The sequence below is a fragment of the Terrapene carolina genome, unplaced genomic scaffold (assembly GCF_002925995.2).
Source record: "Terrapene carolina triunguis isolate 2854851 unplaced genomic scaffold, T_m_triunguis-2.0 Scaffold23, whole genome shotgun sequence".
Classification (NCBI taxonomy): Eukaryota; Metazoa; Chordata; order Testudines; family Emydidae; genus Terrapene; species Terrapene triunguis.
In genome coordinates, this window is record NW_020664374.1 from 22,895,110 (window position 1) to 22,915,516 (window position 20,407).

A 20,407-nucleotide genomic window follows, 5' to 3' on the forward strand; every position below is an offset into this window, starting at 1 on the left:
CAAAAAAAAAAAAAAAAAGGCCACCACCCTACCAAATTTCAAGTCTCTGCTGCAAAACCTTTATAATAATGATGTTGGTATATTTATACAGAGAGATTAGTTATCACTAGCCAATGGGGACAAAGGTAGTAATGGTCTTTAGTCGCTGCAAGGAAAACATATGTTAAACATTAGAAAACTATTTTTGAAGTTATACATCAGAACAGTCCAGTTAAGGGACCATCTTTGACCATATTCATAGCTAGACTAAACAATCTTACCAATGGCTAAGGTACACCTCTACTCCGATATAACGCGACCCGATATAACACGAATTCGGATATAACGCGGTAAAGCAGGGCTCCGGGGGGGCGGGGCTGCGCACTCCGATGAATCAAAGCAAGTTCGATATAACGCGGTAAGATTTTTTGGCTCCCAAGGACAATGTTATATCGAGGTAGAGGTGTGTAACAAAATAGTTCCTAGCTTGAAGCACTATTAATGGACTAGAATGAGCTACTATAGATTCCTTCTGACTTGTACCATTCTGTAAGCATTATTTAGAAATGAGAATATCTTTAGCTCCAGTTATTATTTTTAAGAATATATTATTATTATTTAGGTGGGCTAATAGAGAGATTCTGCTGCCAGTGCTGATATTCCACACACGGGTATGCATGTTGCTCCATGTGCCTAAGTTGGAAATATGTAGCAAATAGTGTCCATTGGTTTGACTTGTGCCTGTGCAATTGCTCTCTTTGTGCTCTAAACCGAGGTCATGAAGGGTGGCATGGGCCAGCGCTTCTCTAGTTCCTTCTTTCTGCCGCATGGCCTGAGTTGAAATCTTCTGTGTCTGAAATGATCTTCCTATACTTTCAAAATCTGTAAATATATATTGTCAATATTTTTAATAACCTGAGTCTTAGCTTTTTTTTAGTATTTGTATAGTGTCTCTCGCTTCTCCCTGTTTTGGGGAGCCTCTTCCCATGGAGAAGGTATGCCCAGATTCCTGGGGTTTAAGGACTGTATCTCCTGCCCACATTTCTTCTCCACCAGCGATAAACACAAGTGCTGCCTTTACTGCCTCTGAGAGGCTCACATCACTGCAGCATTTGTTCCTCCTTTTCTCTCTGAGCCCACTAGAGAAGAGAGCCCCATCTGCAGAAACATCTCCTGGAGAATGCCACGAGACCCCAGTTGGATCCAGGCCAGGGAGAACCACCAGTACAAGGACTTCAGACTGAGCAGCACCTCTCTGAGCATGAGCTTCGGAACAGAGATCAAAAACGTTAAGCCAAAGAGTAGGGGACATGGTCATAAGCATAAGGACAGATTCTCATCTAGGTCTGCGTCCAAGGAAAAGGATCCCTCCCCATCTTGGTCCAAGTTGGGTGAGTCCTCATTCGTGAGTCCTAAAGAATTAGTTCTACATAAATCTTCCAACCAAGAAGGGAAGGCACGAAGGAAGAAGGATCTGACTGTACCAGCTCTGATTCCATCTCAGAGACTGGAAGATTGGCACCACTGGCTCCAACTGGGAGTTCCATATCTCACCCAATTGGCCCAGACAGTTTTGTTTTCCTGACCTTCTACAAATGTCAACCCGTCCTCCCATCTGTATCCAACCCTTTCTGTATTTAACTCTTGAGAATGCCGGAATCAGACATACCAACCCTACCTTCTTCACCTCACAGCCTGGTATTTGGATGGGTGTCAGACATAGAAATTGCATGCTCAGAGGCTGTCCTAAGTGGCAGCAGGAAAGTTTTTTTTCCACAAGAAAATCCTTTCTAGCTCATTGGAGGAGTTTCTCTGCCTGGAACTGTCAGCAGGAACAGTTATCTCCAGAGTCAGCAGGCATTCCTGTTGTTTTAGGCTTTCTCCTGTTCCACAAGACGTCAGGACTTTTTGCTTGCTGTGGATCCACTTGTCAGCAATCAATGCCTTCCATCCTCTCACAGAAGGCGACTCTGTCTTTATTCACGTGACAACAACTAACTTGCTGAAGTAGTTATACTGGACATTTGTGAGGCAACTACCTCGAGCTCTATCCTTGCCTTTAAGAAGCATTATACCTTACTCCAGGCCTCTTCTGCAGTTGCAGCTGTGGGGACAGCAGTATTACAGACATTCATACCAACTGCATCCTTGCACTCATCCTCCTGTTCAAATACTTCTTACCAGTCACCCACATGTGGAATCCACATAGTGATCAGAACTCAAAGAAGAAAGGCAGATTACTTACCTGTAATTGGAGGTTCTTTGAGATGTGTGGTCCCTATCTGTATTCCACTACCCACCGTCCTTCCCCTCTGCTTTAGATCTTGTCTGATTTGTGGGAACAGGAGGAACTTGAGAAGCATTGGCCGATGCCCTCAGTTCAGAGCATTAGGGGAGCAACTGTGCAGGTGAGGACCAACAGACACTGTTTGCTACAAATCTCCGGACTCAGATGTGTGGCACACATGGGCACCCATGTATGAAATACATATAGGGACCACGCATCTTGAAGAACCTCCAGTTACATGCAAGTAAGCGCCATTTAATGCTAGGTGAGCCAAGGATTTGTGTTCTTACTATGAGTATTAGGGTGGCTATATTTATTACCAGAAGAGACAAATAGTTTGCTTCAGGTGCTAAAGGAGCACTCAAGGACGATAAGGCCATTGTGGAGAAACTAAATGAATTCTTTGCATCGGTCTTCATAGCTGAGGATGTGAGGGAGATTCCCAAAATTGAGCCATTCTTTTTAGGTGACAGATCTGAGGAACTGTCCCACATTGTGTTATCATTAGGGGAGGTTTTGGAACAAATTGATAAATTAAACATCAATAAGTCACCAGGACCAGATGGTATTCACCCAAGAGTTCTGAAGGAACTCAAATGTGAAATTACAGAACTACTAACTGTAGTCTGTAACCTATCATTTAAATTAACTTTTGTACCAAATGACTGTAGGATAGCTAATGTGACGCCAATTTTTAAAAGAGGCTCAAGGGGTGATTCCGGCAATTACAGGCCTGACTTCAGTACTGGGCAAACTGGTTGAAACTATAATAATGAACAATATTGTCAGACATATAGACAAACATGATTTGTTGAGGAAGAGTCAACATGGTTTTAGTAAAGGAAAATCATGCCTTCCCAATCGACTAGAATTGTGAGACGGGGTCAACAAGCATGTGGACTAAGGGGTTCCAGTGGATATAGTGTACTTAGATTTTCAGAAAGCTTTTGACAAGGTTCCTCACCAAAGGCTCTTACGCAAAGTAAGCTGCCATGGGATCAGAGGAAAGGTGCTCTCATGGATTGGTAACTGGTTAAAAGATAGGAAACAAAGGGTAGGAATAAATGGTCAGTTTTCAGAATGGAGAGGGGTAAATAGTGATGTCCCCCAGGGGTCTGTTCTGGGACCAGTCCTATTCAACATATTCGTAAATGATCTGGAAAAAGGGGTAAACAGTGAGGTGGCAAAATTTACAGATGATACAAAATTACTAAAGATAGTTAAGAGCCAGGCAGACTGCAAAGAGCTACAAAAGGATCTCTCAAAACTGGGTGACTGGGCAACAAAATGGCAGATGAAATTGAATGTTGATAAATGCAAAGTAATGCACATTGGAAAGCATAATCCCAACTATAAATATAAAATGATGGGGTCTAAATTAGCTGTAACCATTCAAGAAAAAGATCTTGGAGTCATTGTGGATAGTTCTCTGAAAACATTCACTCAATGTGCAGCGGCAGTCAAAAAAGCGAACAGAATGCTGGGAATAATTAAGAAAGGGATCTATAATAAGACAGAAAATATCATGTTGCCTCTCTATAAATCCATGGTATGCCCACATCTTGAATACTGTGTGCAGATGTAATCGTCCCATCTCAAAAAAGATATATTGGAATTGGAAAAGGTTCAGAAAAGGGCAACAAAAATGATTATGGGTATGGAACGGCTTCTGTCTGAGGATAGATTAATAAGACTGGGACTTTTCACCTTGGAAAAGAGACGGCTAAGGGGAGATATAATTGAGGTCTATAAAATCATGACCGGTGTAGAGAAAGTAGATAAGGAAGTGTTGTTTACTATTCTCATAACACAAGAACTAGGGGTCACCAAATGAAATTAATAGGCAGCAGGTTTAAAACAAATAAAAGGAAGTATTTCTTCACACGATGCACAGTCAACCTGTGGAACTCCTTGCCAGAGGATGCTGTGAAGGCCAAGACCATAACAGGGTTCAAAAAAGAACTAGATCAATTCATGGAGGATAGGTCCATCAATGGCTATTAGTCAGGATGGGCAGGAATGGTGTCCCTAGCCTCTGTTTTCCAGAAGCTGGGAATGAGCGACAGGGGATGGATCACTTGATGATTACCTGTTCTGTTCATTCCCTCTGGGGCACCTGGCACTGGCCACTGTCAGAAAACAGGATACTGGGCTAGATGGACCTTTGGTCTGACCTAGTAGGGCCGTTCTTTTATTCATGTTTTGAAAGCCACAAACATTTGGAATTAACTATGTGATGGATATTCTCATATGTTAACTTGTAATTATATCATACATTAATCTTTGATAATATTTTTTTTCATTTCAGATTTTGATGCACACTAAGGAGATGGTGCAGAAGGTAATGCTGAACATTTTCATTATACAACAACCCTTAAATAGCACACCCAGTGAAATGTTTTATTCTAAGAAAATTGTAACCCAAACAAACTTGAAATCACTTCTTGGGATGCCTAGTTTACAAATGTAATCCTTCCTAATGGATTATAGCTTTTTTCCTTCTCTTAACACCGATGTGATCTAGCCCCTGCTTGAAGCTTGTGTGAGAGTGTTTCAAGCAAATTAGCAACAGTGCTAATTAGAGTTTACTCAGAGGCCTATTACGCTCTGTGTTCTAGTGTTTTACTAGGAATTTTTTTTGGCTCCCTTTTTATTCTATTATATGGTGATTATATACTATTTGGAGTTTAATATAGATTTGTTTAACTGCACTGACCTCTCCCACCATTAAAGACATCTGGTCTTCGTTTGTCAAGGTGATAGGATCCCACTGGATTTATTGCTAATCCTGAATATCTGGGTAGCAATAATGGTGACAGTTGCCTTCTTTCACCTCTACCTTGCTAGGAAATTATGCCTGTCTTCTGTTCTTGTGAGTTTTGACCTGGATATAATTCAATGTGATGTTATGATAGCTTTTTCTGCTAAGAAGGCAGACTAAAGTGCTCTGCACAAGAAGGAGTTTCTGTGTTCATCTCCAGATACAGTAGTTCAGTCTGGAGATGGAAAACACATGGAACACTGTGGTTATTTCTTTATCCAAAAGGAAAAATACATTCTCTTTCAAGGCTTCTGGCCAATGTAAGGACTAAACAAAAGAGGAAGACTGAGTCAAAGCCTAACTCTTTTCAGAGCACATTGAAAGAGTTGTTTTTTGGCAAAAGCCTTCTTAAAAAAATATTGAAGTGGCTGAGAGAGAAGACTTGTAAGCCAAATGCTGAATCTGGAAGAGGTGAAGGAAGAGCAGAGTCCACTGTGGATAACTTTGTAGTGCTCTTAATTACTGTATCTATCAGTCAAATATGACTGTGATGGGTTCCCTTGAAATTTGTCAGACAAGTGATGTTTCTTTTATATGATGTGGGTACTTTGCAGTAGTGTTGTGATGGTCGCAAATGGATCTTCAGGCTATCATGTTACTCTTCAAAGATGTTGGCTATAAGCAAACATACCTTGTCTTGAATAGTCTGAATGTGTCTGTCAGTCTGATGGTCTTTTCTCTCTTCCCTCTCAGCCAGCCAAAATGACAGATGATAACAATAGGGGTGGAACTCTTAAGACCAGAATTGTTCATTTATTTTCTTCCACTTCTTATTTACAGTATTCTATACCGCATATGGTGTTGAAAAATATACTAACTGGCAAAACGTACAACTGAAAAGTCTGCCTGATTTTTCTTCTTTTAGCGTTTACTTAGTTGTCTCATGCTTGATTTCCCCCCCCCCCTTGAATACGCACACGTATACACGTATATTTACATATATACATTTTAATGAAACCTAAACTTTTAAATAAAATCCTGCTTTGCATTATTTGTATAGTTTACTGTTAAACTAATAATGAGTCGTGTAAACATTTTGCTCAAATTTTGAAAATGCGACAGAATGCAATATAGAATCATAGAATTGTAGACTGTTGGGGATCTTAAGAGGTCATCTAGTCCATTCCTCCCGCACTCATGGCAGGACTAGTATTATCTAGACCATCCCTGGCAGGTGTTTGTCTAACCTGCTCTTAAAAATCTCCAATGATGTAGCATCCACAACCTCCCTGGGCAATTTATTCCAGTGCTTAACAGCCCTGACAGGAAGTTTTTCCTAATGTTCAACCTAACCCTCCCTTGCTGCAATTTAAGCCCATTGCTTCTTGTCCTATCCTCAGAGGTTAACGAGAACAATTTTTCTTTCTCCTCCTTGTAACCACTTTTTATGTACTTGAAAACTATTGTCACTTCCCCTCTTAGTCTTCTCATCTCCAGACTAAACAACCCCATTTTTTTTTCACTCTTCCCCCATAGGTCATGTTTTCTAGACCTTTAATCATTTTTGTTGCTCTTCTCTGGACTTTCTCCAATTTGTTCACATCTTTCTTAAAACGTGGCGCCCAGAACTAGACACAATACCCAATTGAGGCCTTATCAGCACAGTGTAGAGTGGAGAATTACTTCTCGTGTCTTGCTTACAACACTCATGCTAATACATTCCAGAATGATGTTTGCTTTTTTAGCAACAATATTACACTGTTGGCTCATATTTAGCTTGTGATCCACCATGACCCCCAGATCCCTTTCCTCTGTACTCTTTCCTAGGCAGTCATTTCCCATTTTGTATGTGTGCAACTGCTTGTTCCTTCCTAAGGGACTTTGCATTTCTTCTTATTGAATTTCATCCTATTTACTTGAGACCATTTCTCCAGATCATTTTGAATTTTAATCCTATCCTCGAAAGCACTTGGAACCCCTCCCAGCTTGGTATCGTCCGCAAACTTTATAAGTCTACTCTCTGCCATTATCTAAATCATTGATGAAGATACTGAACAGAACCAGACTGAGAACTGATCCCTACAGGACCCCATTTGATATGCCCTTGCAGCTTGACTGTGAACCACTGATAACTACTCTCTGGGAACGGTTTTCCAAACAGTTATGCACCCACCTTATAGTAGCACCATCTAGATTGTATTTACCTAGTTTGTTTATGAGAAGATTATGTGAGACAGTATCAAAAGCCTTACTAAAGTCAAGATAGACCAGATCTAATGCTTCCCCCCATCCACAAGGCTTGTTACCCTGTCAAAGAAAGCTATTAGGTTGGTTTGACATGATTTGTTCTTGACTATCTATGCTGACTGTTAGTTACTAAAGTACTGAAGTTATTGGTCTGTAATTCCCTGGGTTGTCTTTATTTCCCTTTTACTAGGTTGGGACTATATTTGCCCTTTTCCAGTTCTCTAGAATCTCTCCCATCTTCTGACTTTTTGAAGATAATTGCTAATGGCTCAGATATGTCTTCAGTCAACTAGTATTCTAGGATGGATTTCATCAGACCCTGGTGACTTGAAGACATGAGTAATGGGCCTACTCTGTCCTTGGTCTTCCTCTTGCTTCTAATATATTTGTAGAATGTTTTCTTTTTGCCCTTTGTCTCTAGCTAGTTTAATCTGGTTTTGTGCCTTGGCCTTTCTAATTTTGTCCCTACATGCTTGTATTTGTTTATATTCATCCTTTGTAATTTGACCTAGTTTCCACTTTTTGTAGCCCTTTTTTGAGTTTCAGATCACTGACGGTGTCCTGGATAAGCCAGCATGGTCTTTTGTCTTACTTCCTATATTTCCTATGCAGTGGGATAGTTTGCTCTTGTGCCTTTAATAATGTCTCTTTGAAAAACTGCAAACTCTCTTGAACTGTTTTTTCCCTTTGACTTGCTTCCCATGGGATCTTATCTACTAAACCCCTGAGTTTGTGAAAGTCTTCCTTCCTGAAATCCGTTATCTTTATTGTGCTGTTTTCCCTCCTACCATCTCTAAGAATCATGAACTCTGCCATTTCATGATCACTAAGCTGCCTTCCACTTTCAAATTCTGAATCAGTTCCTTCCTATTTGTCAAAATCAAATCTAGAACAGTCTCTCCCTTAGTAGCTTTCTCCAACTTCTGAAATAAAAATTGTCTCCAATACATTCCAAGAACTTGTTGGATAGTCTGCGCCCTGCTGTGTTATTTTCCCAACAGATATCTGGGTAGTTGAAGTCCCCCATCACCACCAAGTCCTGTGCTTTGGATGATTTTGTTAGTTGTTTATAAAAAGACTCATCCACCTCTTTTTTCCTGGTTAGATGGTCTGTAGTAGATCCCTACCACTATCCTTGTTTTTTTTAATCCCTTGTATCCTTACCCAGAGACTAGATAAGGTACGGTAAGAGAGAGGTTGTTTTGTAATTCTTTTGTTTAAAGCTGCTTGTTTTATTTAGATGAACTTTGAAGTGATTTATGGAGATACAGATTCCATTATGATAAATACAAATAGCACAAACCTGGAGGAGGTTTTCAAGCTGGGGAACAAGGTAAGGGAATTTTGAAGGAAAAAAATATTTCTCATAGACTTCATACATGGGTGTTACAAGAATATGTGTGAGAGAGAGACACCACACACAAATTTAGTGAAAAAAGGTTTGGGTGTCCTAAATGTGTCATCGGTTGGAATGTATACAAATGCAAGACAAAAATATAGGAGACCAGTTTCAGAATACGAAGGGTTTGTGCATTGCTAATGATGAAAGAAAGGGTAGATGGGTTTCCTAAACACACACATTTTCAAGAGGTGATTTGAAGAAAGAGGGGAGGGGGATTCTAAGGAGGTGAGAATGAGGAGACTGGTGCAGAAGGAGCCATGATAGAAAGGGAGCAAAGGAAGAAATAAGGTGAAAGGACTGGCATCTGTGTAGGAAGTGGAAAAGGATACAAAGAAAGTTGAGAGAAGAACTGTAGGAGGAGGCAGGATAATATAGAGCCTTGCAGTTGAGGGTGAGAATCTTGAATTTTATGAGGAGCTGATGCAGGGCAGAAAGTTAACAGTATGAAGCGAAGTTGTGGCACATTCTTTGGCTTGGCATGGCATTTTGAACACACTTAAATGTTTTTTAGAAATTAATTTTCTATATATTCTTGGTTGCTGTGTTACATGGGATGAAAGAAAATATACTACTCTCTTAAGACTGTTTGGAAATTTAAAGTTAGGATTGAAGCTCTGTGCTGCATATGGTCTAGTTGTGTCATTATATGGCAGCGGATATTACCTCAGTTCAATAGAGCAATCCTGATTTAGGAAAGTACTTATGATCTATTGATATCAATGGGACATAAGAACACTGTTAAAATTAAGCATTGTTTGTTCTGAATATGTGGTAATTATTTTTCTGCAACCCAGCATCTCCCACTGTTCTGGACGTGTGGGCTGCTCTTCTCTTTCTATAACTCACGGAGGTGGATCAGCATTTTGGCACCACACAGTCTGGCTATATTACCACTGCTCCTACTTGCTGCCAGATTCTTTGCCTCCACAGCAGCAGACGGAGGTGATTTCTTTTGCTCCTGCCCTTCCTCCTCCTATTTTAACTTTTCTGCCAGTTTTTTTGGGCAGTGGGGAGCAGTATTCTCCCTCCTCGGCATTCCTCCTCCTCCCTGGGTTGGTTACCCCTTTGGGGATTAAACTTCCCTGAGCTTCCACGGCAGCATGTCCCTGTCGGCTCCTCTGCCGGGTCAAATCCAAGCATTGTTCTCTATGTGAGGCAGCTTTCCTAGGCTTGATAGATGGTGAGTTGTGCCCAGCCTGGACTCAGCCTTCTGTCCCTGACTTCGTTAGGTCCCAGGGCTGAGAGTTGGACAGGCAGGTGGGGTCACCGTACTACTGAGGCAGCCGTGACTCTGATGGGGGGGCGGGAATGGAGCAGGAACCCCAGTGCAGAGCAGAGAGAGCCTCCAAAAGTGAGGGGGTGTAAGTCCCAGGAGGCGTCTGCAGAACAAATTGGGGAGGCTTGAGGTGGTCACAAATTCTCTTCCTCCTCCCCGCCCCCGCCAATCTTAAAATGGTTCCCAAGGAGAAAAGAAGCAGGGCTTCTAATCCGCTCCACCTCCCAAAGCTGACCAGGAGAGTTCCAACAACAAATTTCCCCTCCCATCTTGGGGACTGGGACCCAGTGGGGAGGATTCTGAGACAGACCTCTTGAGAGGGCCCCTGGTCCTAAGGCAAGTGGCAAAAGGCCTCCCCAAAGCTGCAGCAGAGCTTCTACTCCTCCAGTAGAAAGGTGAGTTATCTGGCTCTGAAACCTGACAGGCTCCTGTCAGTAAGCCTCAGAGCAGATTGCTCCCTTCAAAATCCTCCCTTGAGGCTGCAATACCGCTTCACTTCTCCTTCAAGGAAGTGATTAAGGATAAATGGAACAAGACTGATCAGGGCAGCATATTAACAAGAGTGGCCTCAGGCTCTATAACATTCAAGAATCAAAGGGCTCTATTGTTGAGATACTGAAGGTTGACGCCACTGTAGCGTTCCTTGCCAGGGATATGGTTATTCCCTCAGAAGGGGAGTTCTACCCAAAAGAACCCACGGATAGAAAGATAGAAAGTGTAGACGCGATAAATCGATCCCCGATCGCTCTCCTGTCGACTGCTGAACTCCAGCTCGGCGAGAGGCGGAAGCAAAGTCGACGGGGGAGCGGCGGCCGTCGATCCCGTGCCGCGAGGACGCGAAGTAAGTGATTCTAAGTCGATCGAAGATGCGTTGACTTCAGCTACGCTCTTCTCGTAGCTGAAGTTGCGTATCTTAGATCGATTTCCCCCCCCCCCCCCCACATGCCCCCAGTGTAGACCAGGCCTTATAGCATAGTTGGCCTCAGGACCTACTTGTGTATCTACCATTTCCAGTATTGGGAAAGGCAGTCCAGAAAATAAAATGAGAACAGGCAATGGTAATTCTGATAACTCATTGTTGGCCAAGGAGACCTGTGTTCTCAAACCTGATAAAGCTGAAACTGGAGCACCCATTCCTGCTTCTGTGAACATCCTTTTGAAGGTTCTCTTCTTCATCCTGACTGAAGTGGCTTCAACTAAAAGCCTAGCTATTGAGAGGGAAACACTAGAAAGCTCAGTCTGTCCTCCAAAGTCAGTAAGATATTGCTTTCATCTAGGAGAGGATAGATACTAAAAGCGTACTCCTGTATCTGATCCGGATTCAACATCTGGTGCCAAGAGCACAATGCAAATCCCAGAAAACAGCCATTCTGTACATCCTTCAAGAAGTCCTAGACAGGCCTTCAGCCCGGTATCATTATGTTTCAGGGTTCTGTCTTTAGTACGGTGCTATTTGCAGGATCCTCCTGGGCAGACAATCCACAGGTAGACAGATTCCTACAAGCATTCTGGTTAGCCAGATTGGTGGGCAGGCCACTCTTCCCGAAATGGGACCTTCATAATCCTCTCTATATATGTTCACTGTTCATTACTTTCCAGATGTCAAGAGTTGTGGGACATGCTGGGCTGCAGAATGGAAAATTTCTTAGCAATGATTTCCTTTCTGCAGCACTGTCTCCCACAATTCTATCCACCTTGGATGGCTTATGAGTCAAGGCTCAGCTATTAAGTGAAGTCGTTGCCATATGACTGTCTTCCTTGGTCTGATGTCCACAGATACTTTATCATCTTTGGAATATGTGTCAATGATGTGCAAGTTTTACAGTTTAGGAATAATTCATCTGGCAGCAGGTGGAACCAGAAGGGGCATGGGAGACTGTGCAGCATCAAAATTCTGATCTACCTCTGTGAGCCTCAGAGAGAAGAGAGCAGCGTGGATATCCAGAATGGTGGGAAATGCTGATAGCAGAAAGAAAATTATCAACCACAATTTTCTGTGCCTTAATATAAGCCAACATGCCATACAAATACCTACAATCAGTGTAAGGTTATCTAGTCCATCTCTCATCCAATGTAGCATCGTATATTTACTAGTCTCGTTCTAAGTGTGCCTAGCTTCAGCCACTTCCCAGAAGAGATTACACTGGTTAATAGAGCTCATTATCGGGAAAATTTCCTTGCTTTTCAGCATACACTTTTCCTTTCTTAATTTCATTCTGTTACTACTTACACGCTGTTTAATTCTTCGTCATGTCGGTTATCAAGTTTTTTGAAGTCCAATGGAAATTGTTAGTTAAAGTCCAATCTCAAGATATTTAAAACTAGACTGGAAAACTATGAAAGAAATTCTAGGAATAATCCTACCTTGGCATGGGTGTGGCTGAGGTGACCAAATAGCTTCTGTCCATATCTAACTTCTGTGAGACTGAACAAGGAGAGAGGAGTTTCCACTCAGTGGGAGAAGGGGGAAGAATCAAGACATCAGTAAATGAAAATTAAGGGGGTATGGGAAGCAGTCAGAACAGGTTTCGGGGGAGTGAATGATGCAAAGATGCATTGTGAAAGAAGTGAAAAGAGAAATGATGTGAGGAAAGAAGGGAAGCTCCTGACCAGCCAGCATGGGAACCAGGACCCAAGCTTGTTTTCTAAGCTAAACACATTTGTGTGTTCCTAGATTTTATTTTTTTCCTTTGAAGGGGCGATGAGAGAAAAGAGGGAAATTTCATCTTTTGCCCAACAGAAAGATAGCAACCCAAGCCTTACCTCACACTTCTGTAGTCAAGTGAGATGGGTCCCAGTTCTAGAAACTACACACAAAGGGGGAGGGTGGGAGATAGGAAAAAGGGGAGTATTTCATCTTTTCCCAGAAGAGTTCAGGTTATTCTGTGAAAGCCAGCACCCAGTATATTTTATTTATTATTTATTTAGAAAAGCAACATACACAAAAACAACCAAGCATGGGCTGCTCGCTCAGTTCCTCCCCAATATTCACAAACAATATTTATTTTGACACCATCCTGCTTGTCCAGGAATGCAGCTATAGCACAGTAGCCACCATCTACCTGGAATTGGACTTTTTATATCTGCTTCTAGTCATTAGGTTCATCTGCTCCTGTTTCCGTCCCCAGGCTTCCTCTAAGCTCTGCTCCTCTGGGTTCAAAGTTCTCTCTGCTCAGGCAGACATTGCCTGTTTTTGAGTTAGAAACTGGGCTGAGGTGGAACCATAACTATGAGAGGACCCTTTTTAGAATCCTGAAAGGTCTGTACTGCTCATCACACCGAATTGTAAACCCCTGAAAAACATGCTCCATGCTGGAAATAATGTCATAACCTTAACTGTAATGGTAGTTAATAAGTACTACTATACTGAAGACATCTGTCCAATCTATAAAATTATGTCTATATAAGCACACAACATAGAGTATGACTGCTATGCAACTTCAGCCTGATGCATATATTGTTAAAAGTAATGTGTGTTCATAATTACTGAGATGTTGCATTTGGTTTAATGATAATGTATCACAGATTAAAAGTGAAGTGAACAAGCTGTACAAATTGTTGGAGATTGATATTGATGGGGTCTTCAAGTCCCTGCTACTGTTAAAGAAAAAGAAATATGCTGCTCTGACAGTGGAGCCAACAGGAGATGGGAAATATGTTACCAAACAGGAATTGAAAGGATTGGACATAGTCCGAAGAGACTGGTGTGACCTTGCAAAAGAAACTGGAAAGTGAGTTTTGCTTTTAATATTGACTATTTTCATCTTATGCTGTACGACTCTTGAAAAATACACAATCTTCATTAACATGTGAGCTGCTAGATGTTGCTAATGCCTCTCTCACAGGAAAAATGTTGCTACTGTTTATAGCCAAGTGTTCAGGTTCTAAGTGATTGCCATATGTGAGGTGAGGAAGGAATTTTTCCTTAAGTCAGATTGGCAGTGCCAGTGACCTTGGTTTTTTTTTATCTTCTTCTGCAGCATGGGGTGCAGGTCACTTGCTGGGATTACCTGGGTATATCTCAATCAGTTCCCTGCCATTGCAGTGGCCTTGGGCATTGGTGCACTTTGGTCCCTTCTATTCTCCTCTTGTGACCCATAATGCTATTCTCTTCTGAAGGCCGTCACCTAATTTCAGTTGTTGGGTTTGGTGTGCAGGCGCTGGGCAGTGTTGGTGGCCTGTGGTATATAGGAGGTCAGACTAGATCATCTGGTGGCCCATTCAGGTCTTTAAACTCTGACTCTAACTCCTGTATTAAGTACAGGAAGTGCTGTAACTAATTTTTAAAAGGACTCAGAACAGCCTATCAAAATATTGAAAGATTTTAAGCCAGTAACAGATTATATGTGTTTACTTAAAAAGCTCTATTTTTACTGTCTGTTGGTCTCACTTTCTTGTAAATCTTAAATTTGCATTTCCTCTGAAGCAATTAGATATATAGTACAATAAACCTGAATTCAGGAATTGTGAGAAATGTATGTCTACTCACATGTTTTATCATTGATTTGGGTTCTTAGGTTGAGAATTTTGAAGGGGTAGGGAGTTTGATACTACACCGTAGCAAATTACAGCTTTAAAGAGTTGTTAATAAATGTTAAGCTTGCAGAAGCACTCAAAATGGAAGATGTGGTCACTGTCCTGAAGAGCCCTTTTGTCATTTATTTAGATCCTTTTATTTGTAAAAGAAGATGGTATGTGGTATCAATGATTATTTGATTTATTGGCATTTACTATGTGCAGCATTATATGGAGCCTCTCTTGCACTCAACTTTTACAGAGATTATACAATTAGTACTAAAGAGAGAATACTTTTGATTGGGCAGAGAGGTGGTCATCTTATGGCTGAATCAATGTGTATTGCATACAGCCTCTTGGAAAATATTAGTTTTAAATAAATTATGGCTCCAAATGTACCCAGAAATTGATGCCTCTTTATCTGTAAATATACACTACACACTTGCTTACTATTCTTAACTGTTGTTTTCTAAGAAAAGATGCATCATAATAGAAACAAATTTCCCCAAGTTAGGAATGTATTAGTAATTAAAGCTATACAAGTGTTTGTCAGTGTTCTTCAGTGACTAAGTACTGCAGCTGGCAGACCCTCTGTATACATTTTTCCAGAAATAGGCAGGAAGTTAGTGAGCAGATTTCATATTCAAATTTTCTCTCATTTTGGATACCTGTTGTGGATTAGTAAATGTCAAAACACCACTTGGGTGGGTGAGGGGGACATTAGAAATGCATTGGGTCCATCATTTAAAGTAGTTTCAAGATTAAATAATTGAAATTTGAAGTATCCTAATAAAATAATTAAAGCATGTGAGAGATCATGGGAAAAGTGTTAATAATTTTGAGGTAAACTTTGTCCTCAGTTTGCTTGTAGTTTTTAGAGGTAACAAAGAGAGAGATGCACATATTTAATGTGGTGTTTTTAAAATACTAAGATACCCTCTGTATTTTAAAGAAAGTTTTTTGTTTGCTTCTACTTCTTTACAGCTATGTAATTGGTCAGATTCTTTCTGACCAGTCCCGAGACACAATTGTGGAAAACATTCAAAGACGACTAATAGAAATTGGAGAAAATGTGATAAATGGCAGAGTCCCAATAAGTCAATTTGAAATCAACAAGGTAAATGGTATCACTCATCAGCTACTGCTAAGATTTTCAGGTTTCTTTTTTCCCCCCTAAAACCTTTTTGCAAGACTTCTCTGTTTAAAGATGCTGTAGTATATATGTGCTGTTCACCAAACTCAGGCAAGGGATGGACAGTCATAAATGATTTCTTCATGCATTTGATATGATATTACCAGGGTTTTTAGTTTGTCTTTCTGATCAGTGATCCAGAACTAGTGCTGGGAAAAGTTTAATGGTTCCTGGAAATATTGATACTGGTCCACCTCTCTGATTAGGCTACGTCAGAAGAGAAAATGTCTATTCCCCCTCTATTTTTAACTTGATTCTTTCTTTTAGATTTATCACTCTTACACTTCTGTTCCTTTCATTTTCCCTGGCACTAGCACTTGGGCCCCAATTCAGCAAGGGACTTAAGCAATATGCCTGACTTGAAGCCTATGAATAATCCTGTTTAATTTCTATTGTGATATTCCCTAGGAGCCTCAGCCATGGACCAGGACCCCACTGTGCTAGGTGCTGTACAAACATCCAACAAAAAGATGGTCCCTGCCCCAAAGAGTTTACAATCTAAGTAAGAAAGGCAATGGGACTATTCGTGTTTAAAGTTAGGCATGTGCTGAAGTACCTTGCTGAATGAGGATCCTAGTGTGTGTCTCACTTTTTCAGAGTCCCAAATCTGATTTGTTTTTGTTTTGTTTTTTTGGTCTGTGAGGCCATGCTCCAAAAATAGTGTGATAGAATATACTTTCTTTGCCACAGCTGAGAACATTGTCTCCCAGGCCATTACTTTAATTATTTTAAACGTGGAACATAAACATAAATGGAAAAGAATCAAAAAGTTATTTTCACTATAGAGTATGTCCAGAAGTCCAGTACAAATTGTTGGGTTCTCCCTCTCTAAGGCACAGGGACTGGAGCTGAAATTAATTCTGATGCCCCTTCTGGGACTTTTTTTCTTTCTTTGTTAATAAAGCTTCTCTCTTCCCATTGGAGGCTTATGAAAAGACTCTTCTCTCCCAGCTTTGCCACAGTATAATAGTGCCCCTTCTCTGTTGGGCAACTCTCTGGTCCTCAAGAAAATATAAACAAAGTAGTAATGAAAATCACACACTTTCATGTCCGCGCTTGTGGAGTCAACTGTTTTGTGGTTCATTGACAGCTGTTCCTTTATTACCTCATCTATCTTTTCTTGAGGACTAGTATGACTACAATCATTTCAAACCAGTTTTCCGTTAAAAATGAATGCCATTGGAGATATCTCCCATTCTTCTTCGAGTGCTTGCTCATGTCAATTCCATTCTAGGTGTGCATGCCCACGTGCACGGTCGTCGGAGATTTTTGCCTTAGCGGTATCCGTAGGGTTGGCAGTGGCTCCCCCTTGAATGCCGCTCTCATGTGTCGGTATATCAGGTGCCGCTGGCCCTACGCCCTCTCAGTTCCTTCTTATCGCCTGTGGTGGTTAGTCAGAGTGCCTTTCCTTGCATTGCAAGGGCTAGCGATTTCGTTTCTACTGACTTTGAGCCTTAGGGCCTTGTAAATAGTTTGTTTATAGTAGTTAGTGTTAAGTGTAGTTAGAAGTTAGAGTCCCAGCAGGGACTTCGCTCCAGGCGGGGCATGCCCTGGTCTCCCGGGTTTAAGCCCTGCGTGGACTGAAACAGGCCAAGCCTGTAAGCACAGCTGCCTCAAGTGCTTGGGGGAATCACACATGAATGAATGCGGTATTTGTAAAAGCTTTCAGCCCAGGACTCAGAAGGAGCGGGATATTCGTTTGCGGGCTCTCCTCATGGAGTCCTTTGCCCAGCTTCCGAGCCGTCCCGCCAAGACTCGCTTAGTACCTCGGCCTCAATGCGCAGTGCACCCCCGGCACCGGGTTTTGCCTGGCAGCAATCCCCATCGCTGGTGCCCAAAAAGAAAACTAGAAAGCACAGCTCCCCGGCTCCAGGCAAGAAGGGCCATAGGTCATCAGGCAAGGGACCCAGTTCAGGCCGCCCGGCCACTCTGGAGCCATGTGTGCATGCCTCCCCGGTCAGGGCCCTTAGCCTCTTAAAAGGTCCACCACTAACTCCCAGGAGCGGTATGGGACCCAATCCCCTGATGGCACCGATGCCTTCCCAAGCTCTGCCGGCGCCGAGAGAGCAGAGGCCTCTGCCCGTGCTGCCGACGTGGCACATGCCAAAGGCTCCCCACGAGGGCAAGCCAGCCGTTAAGACCCCTCAAGGGGCAGTGGAGCACTGCTGATCCCCCGAGCCAAGACAGCATTTTCCATCTCCATGCCACAAATCCCCAGAATCGCAGTCCAGATCCTCTTGGGCTCACCCTGGGTCACTGGCACTGCAATCGTGGTCCCTGCTGTCTCAATATGGATCGCCTAGAGGGAGGTGCTGGTCTCTGTACTACCAGCACCGTTCACCCTCCCACCAGTCTTCCTCACGGTGCAGATCTCAGTCGCCTGCCCAGTGGGAGCGCTCCTTGTCATGTCTCTGGTCCCCCCCCCTGCACCAGCACCAGTCCCCTCGATACTGGCACCGATCTTCTCACTCCAGGCACTAGTCTCTGGTGGCGATGGTCAGCAGGCAGACTTAGGCGTCGATGGGCCCACTGTGGTCACCGGAAGGGGATTCCTCCAGCATGTAAGGGCAGTTCAGCCCCTTGCCCAGACTCCACCGGTGCGATTGGGCACCTGAAGCCATGTTGACATCGACGGTGCCACCTTGCCAGCATGGCCAATGGCCAGCGCACAAGGCTACTTCCTGCAGTTTTCGGCCACCCCTCCTTCCCACCCACCCCCTCTTTCCCGTCCCTCTTCAGGGACTCTTCTCATGAGTAACTCATTCAAGAAGTCGAAAACCTCCTGAACCTGGGGGCGGTGGAGGAGGTCCCTAGGGACATGACAGGAAAGGGGTTCTACTCCCGTTATTTCCTGATCCCATAAGCAAAAGGGGGCCTCAGACCTATTCTGGACCTGTGACGCCTCAATAAGTCTCTCAAGAAGTTGAAATTTTGCCTGGTCTCCCTGGCCTCCATCATCCCCTCCCTGGATCTGGGAGACTGGTACGCCGCCCTTGACTTGAAGGACGTTTATTTCCATATTCCGAAGTGTCAGATGTTTCCTCCATTTCATAGTGGGCGGACATCATTTCAAATTCACGGCACTCGCCTTTGGCCTCTCATCAGCCCTAAGGGTTTTCACAAAATGTATGGCACCAGTGGCTGCTTACCTGAGACGTCGCGGAGTCCAGGTCTTCCCTTATCTCGAAAATCAGCTCATCAAGGGCAGATCTCGGGAACAAGTACAGAGAAGCCTCAATCTGGTGCGTTCCACCTGCTGCGACCTGGGCCTGTTGATAAACGAGAAAAAATCCACCTTAAAGCCAGCCCAACAAATAGAGTTTGTTGGGGCGGTTCTCTATTTAACGTGACCCAGAGCCTTCCTTCCAGAGGTGTTTTTTCAGGCCATGTCGGACCTGATCTCCCATGTGAAGAACCACCTGGCTCATACCTGCTTGTGGTTATTGGGCCACATGGCCTTCTGTACATACGTGGTCAGTCATGCGTGGCTCCATCTCTGGTCTCTGCAAGCATGGCTGGCGTTGGTTTACATCCCCAACAGGCATGACCTAGACCGGGTGGTCAAGGTGCCGGATCGCATCCTATTGTCCCTGGATTGGTGGATGAATCCCTGGTTGGTGTTACAGGAAGTTTGCTTCGCGGCCCCATCCCCGTCGCTGACCCTGGTCTCTGATGCGTCGGACCTGGGCTGGGGAGCCCACCTGGGCGAACTCAGCATGCAGGGCTACTGGCTGTGAGACGATTTGGCCCTCCATATCAACATCAGGCGGTCAGTATGATCTTCCGAAAGTGGGGGACTCCACAGGTGAACTTGTCAGAACAGGAAATGCCACATGTTCTGTTCACTCCGGGGAATGGAAAGGGTTCCCTGTCAGACGCTTTCTAGCTCCCGTGATTGGGGGCCCCGATGTACGCCTTCCCACCAGTGCCGTTGCTCCACAGAGTCCTCATGAAGATCAAACGGGACAGGGCGAAGGTTATCTTGATAGCCCCCGAGTGGCCTCACCAACACGGGTTCGGCACGCTGCTGGACCTTTTGGTAGCCGCAGCAAGGCGGCTACCTCTTTGGCCGGACCTGCTGTCCCAGAACTATGGCAGTCTTCTGCACACAAATCTGGCAGCTTTGCACTTGACAGCATGGTTACTGCATGGAAGACCAGGAATGCTTTGCTCAGGTTCAACAGGTCTTGTTGGGTAGGAGAAAGCCCTCCACCACAGTGATTTACCTGGCCAAGTAGAAAAGGTTCATGTACTGGGTTTCGGAACGATGTATCCGGGCCGAGCAGGCCTTGTTGCAGGTGACTCTGGATTATCTTCTGCACCTCAAGCTCCAGGTCTTGTCCCTGCCATCGATCAGAGTCCACCTGGCCACTATTTCCACCCTCCATTCTAAGGCAGGTTGGCCTTCGCTCACGACATGATGACCTGGTTTTTGAAAGGTCTGGAGCATCTCTACCCTCGCATGCGGGACCCTGTCTGTCCCTGGGACTTGAATCTCGTGCTGTCAAGGCTCATAGGGCCTCCCTTCGATCTTCTGGCTTCCTCCTCTCTTCTCCTTCTCTCCTGGAAGTTTTTGTTCTTAGTTGCAGTAACATCTGCCCGCAGTGTGTCTGAGATCTTCTTCAGAACTTCCCTATACGGTATTCTACAAGGATAAGGTCCAACTGCATCCGCACCCGGTGTTCCTGCCCAAGTTTCATACCAGCCAGGACATATACTTACCTGTCTTCTTCCTGAAGCCTCATAAA

General features: G+C 43.4%; 1 protein-coding gene across 1 annotated transcript in view; it reads left to right on the forward strand.

Moving 5' to 3' along the window:
* Positions 1-20,407, forward strand: part of LOC113406259 (DNA polymerase alpha catalytic subunit-like) — a 350,159-nt gene that overhangs the window by 150,829 nt on the left and 178,923 nt on the right. Inside the window, exons 27-30 of the mRNA XM_026649907.1 lie at positions 4,575-4,607; positions 8,515-8,607; positions 13,478-13,683; positions 15,452-15,584. Of these exons, the coding sequence (XP_026505692.1) occupies positions 4,575-4,607; positions 8,515-8,607; positions 13,478-13,683; positions 15,452-15,584 (465 nt within the window). The remainder of the gene's footprint in view (positions 1-4,574; positions 4,608-8,514; positions 8,608-13,477; positions 13,684-15,451; positions 15,585-20,407) is intronic.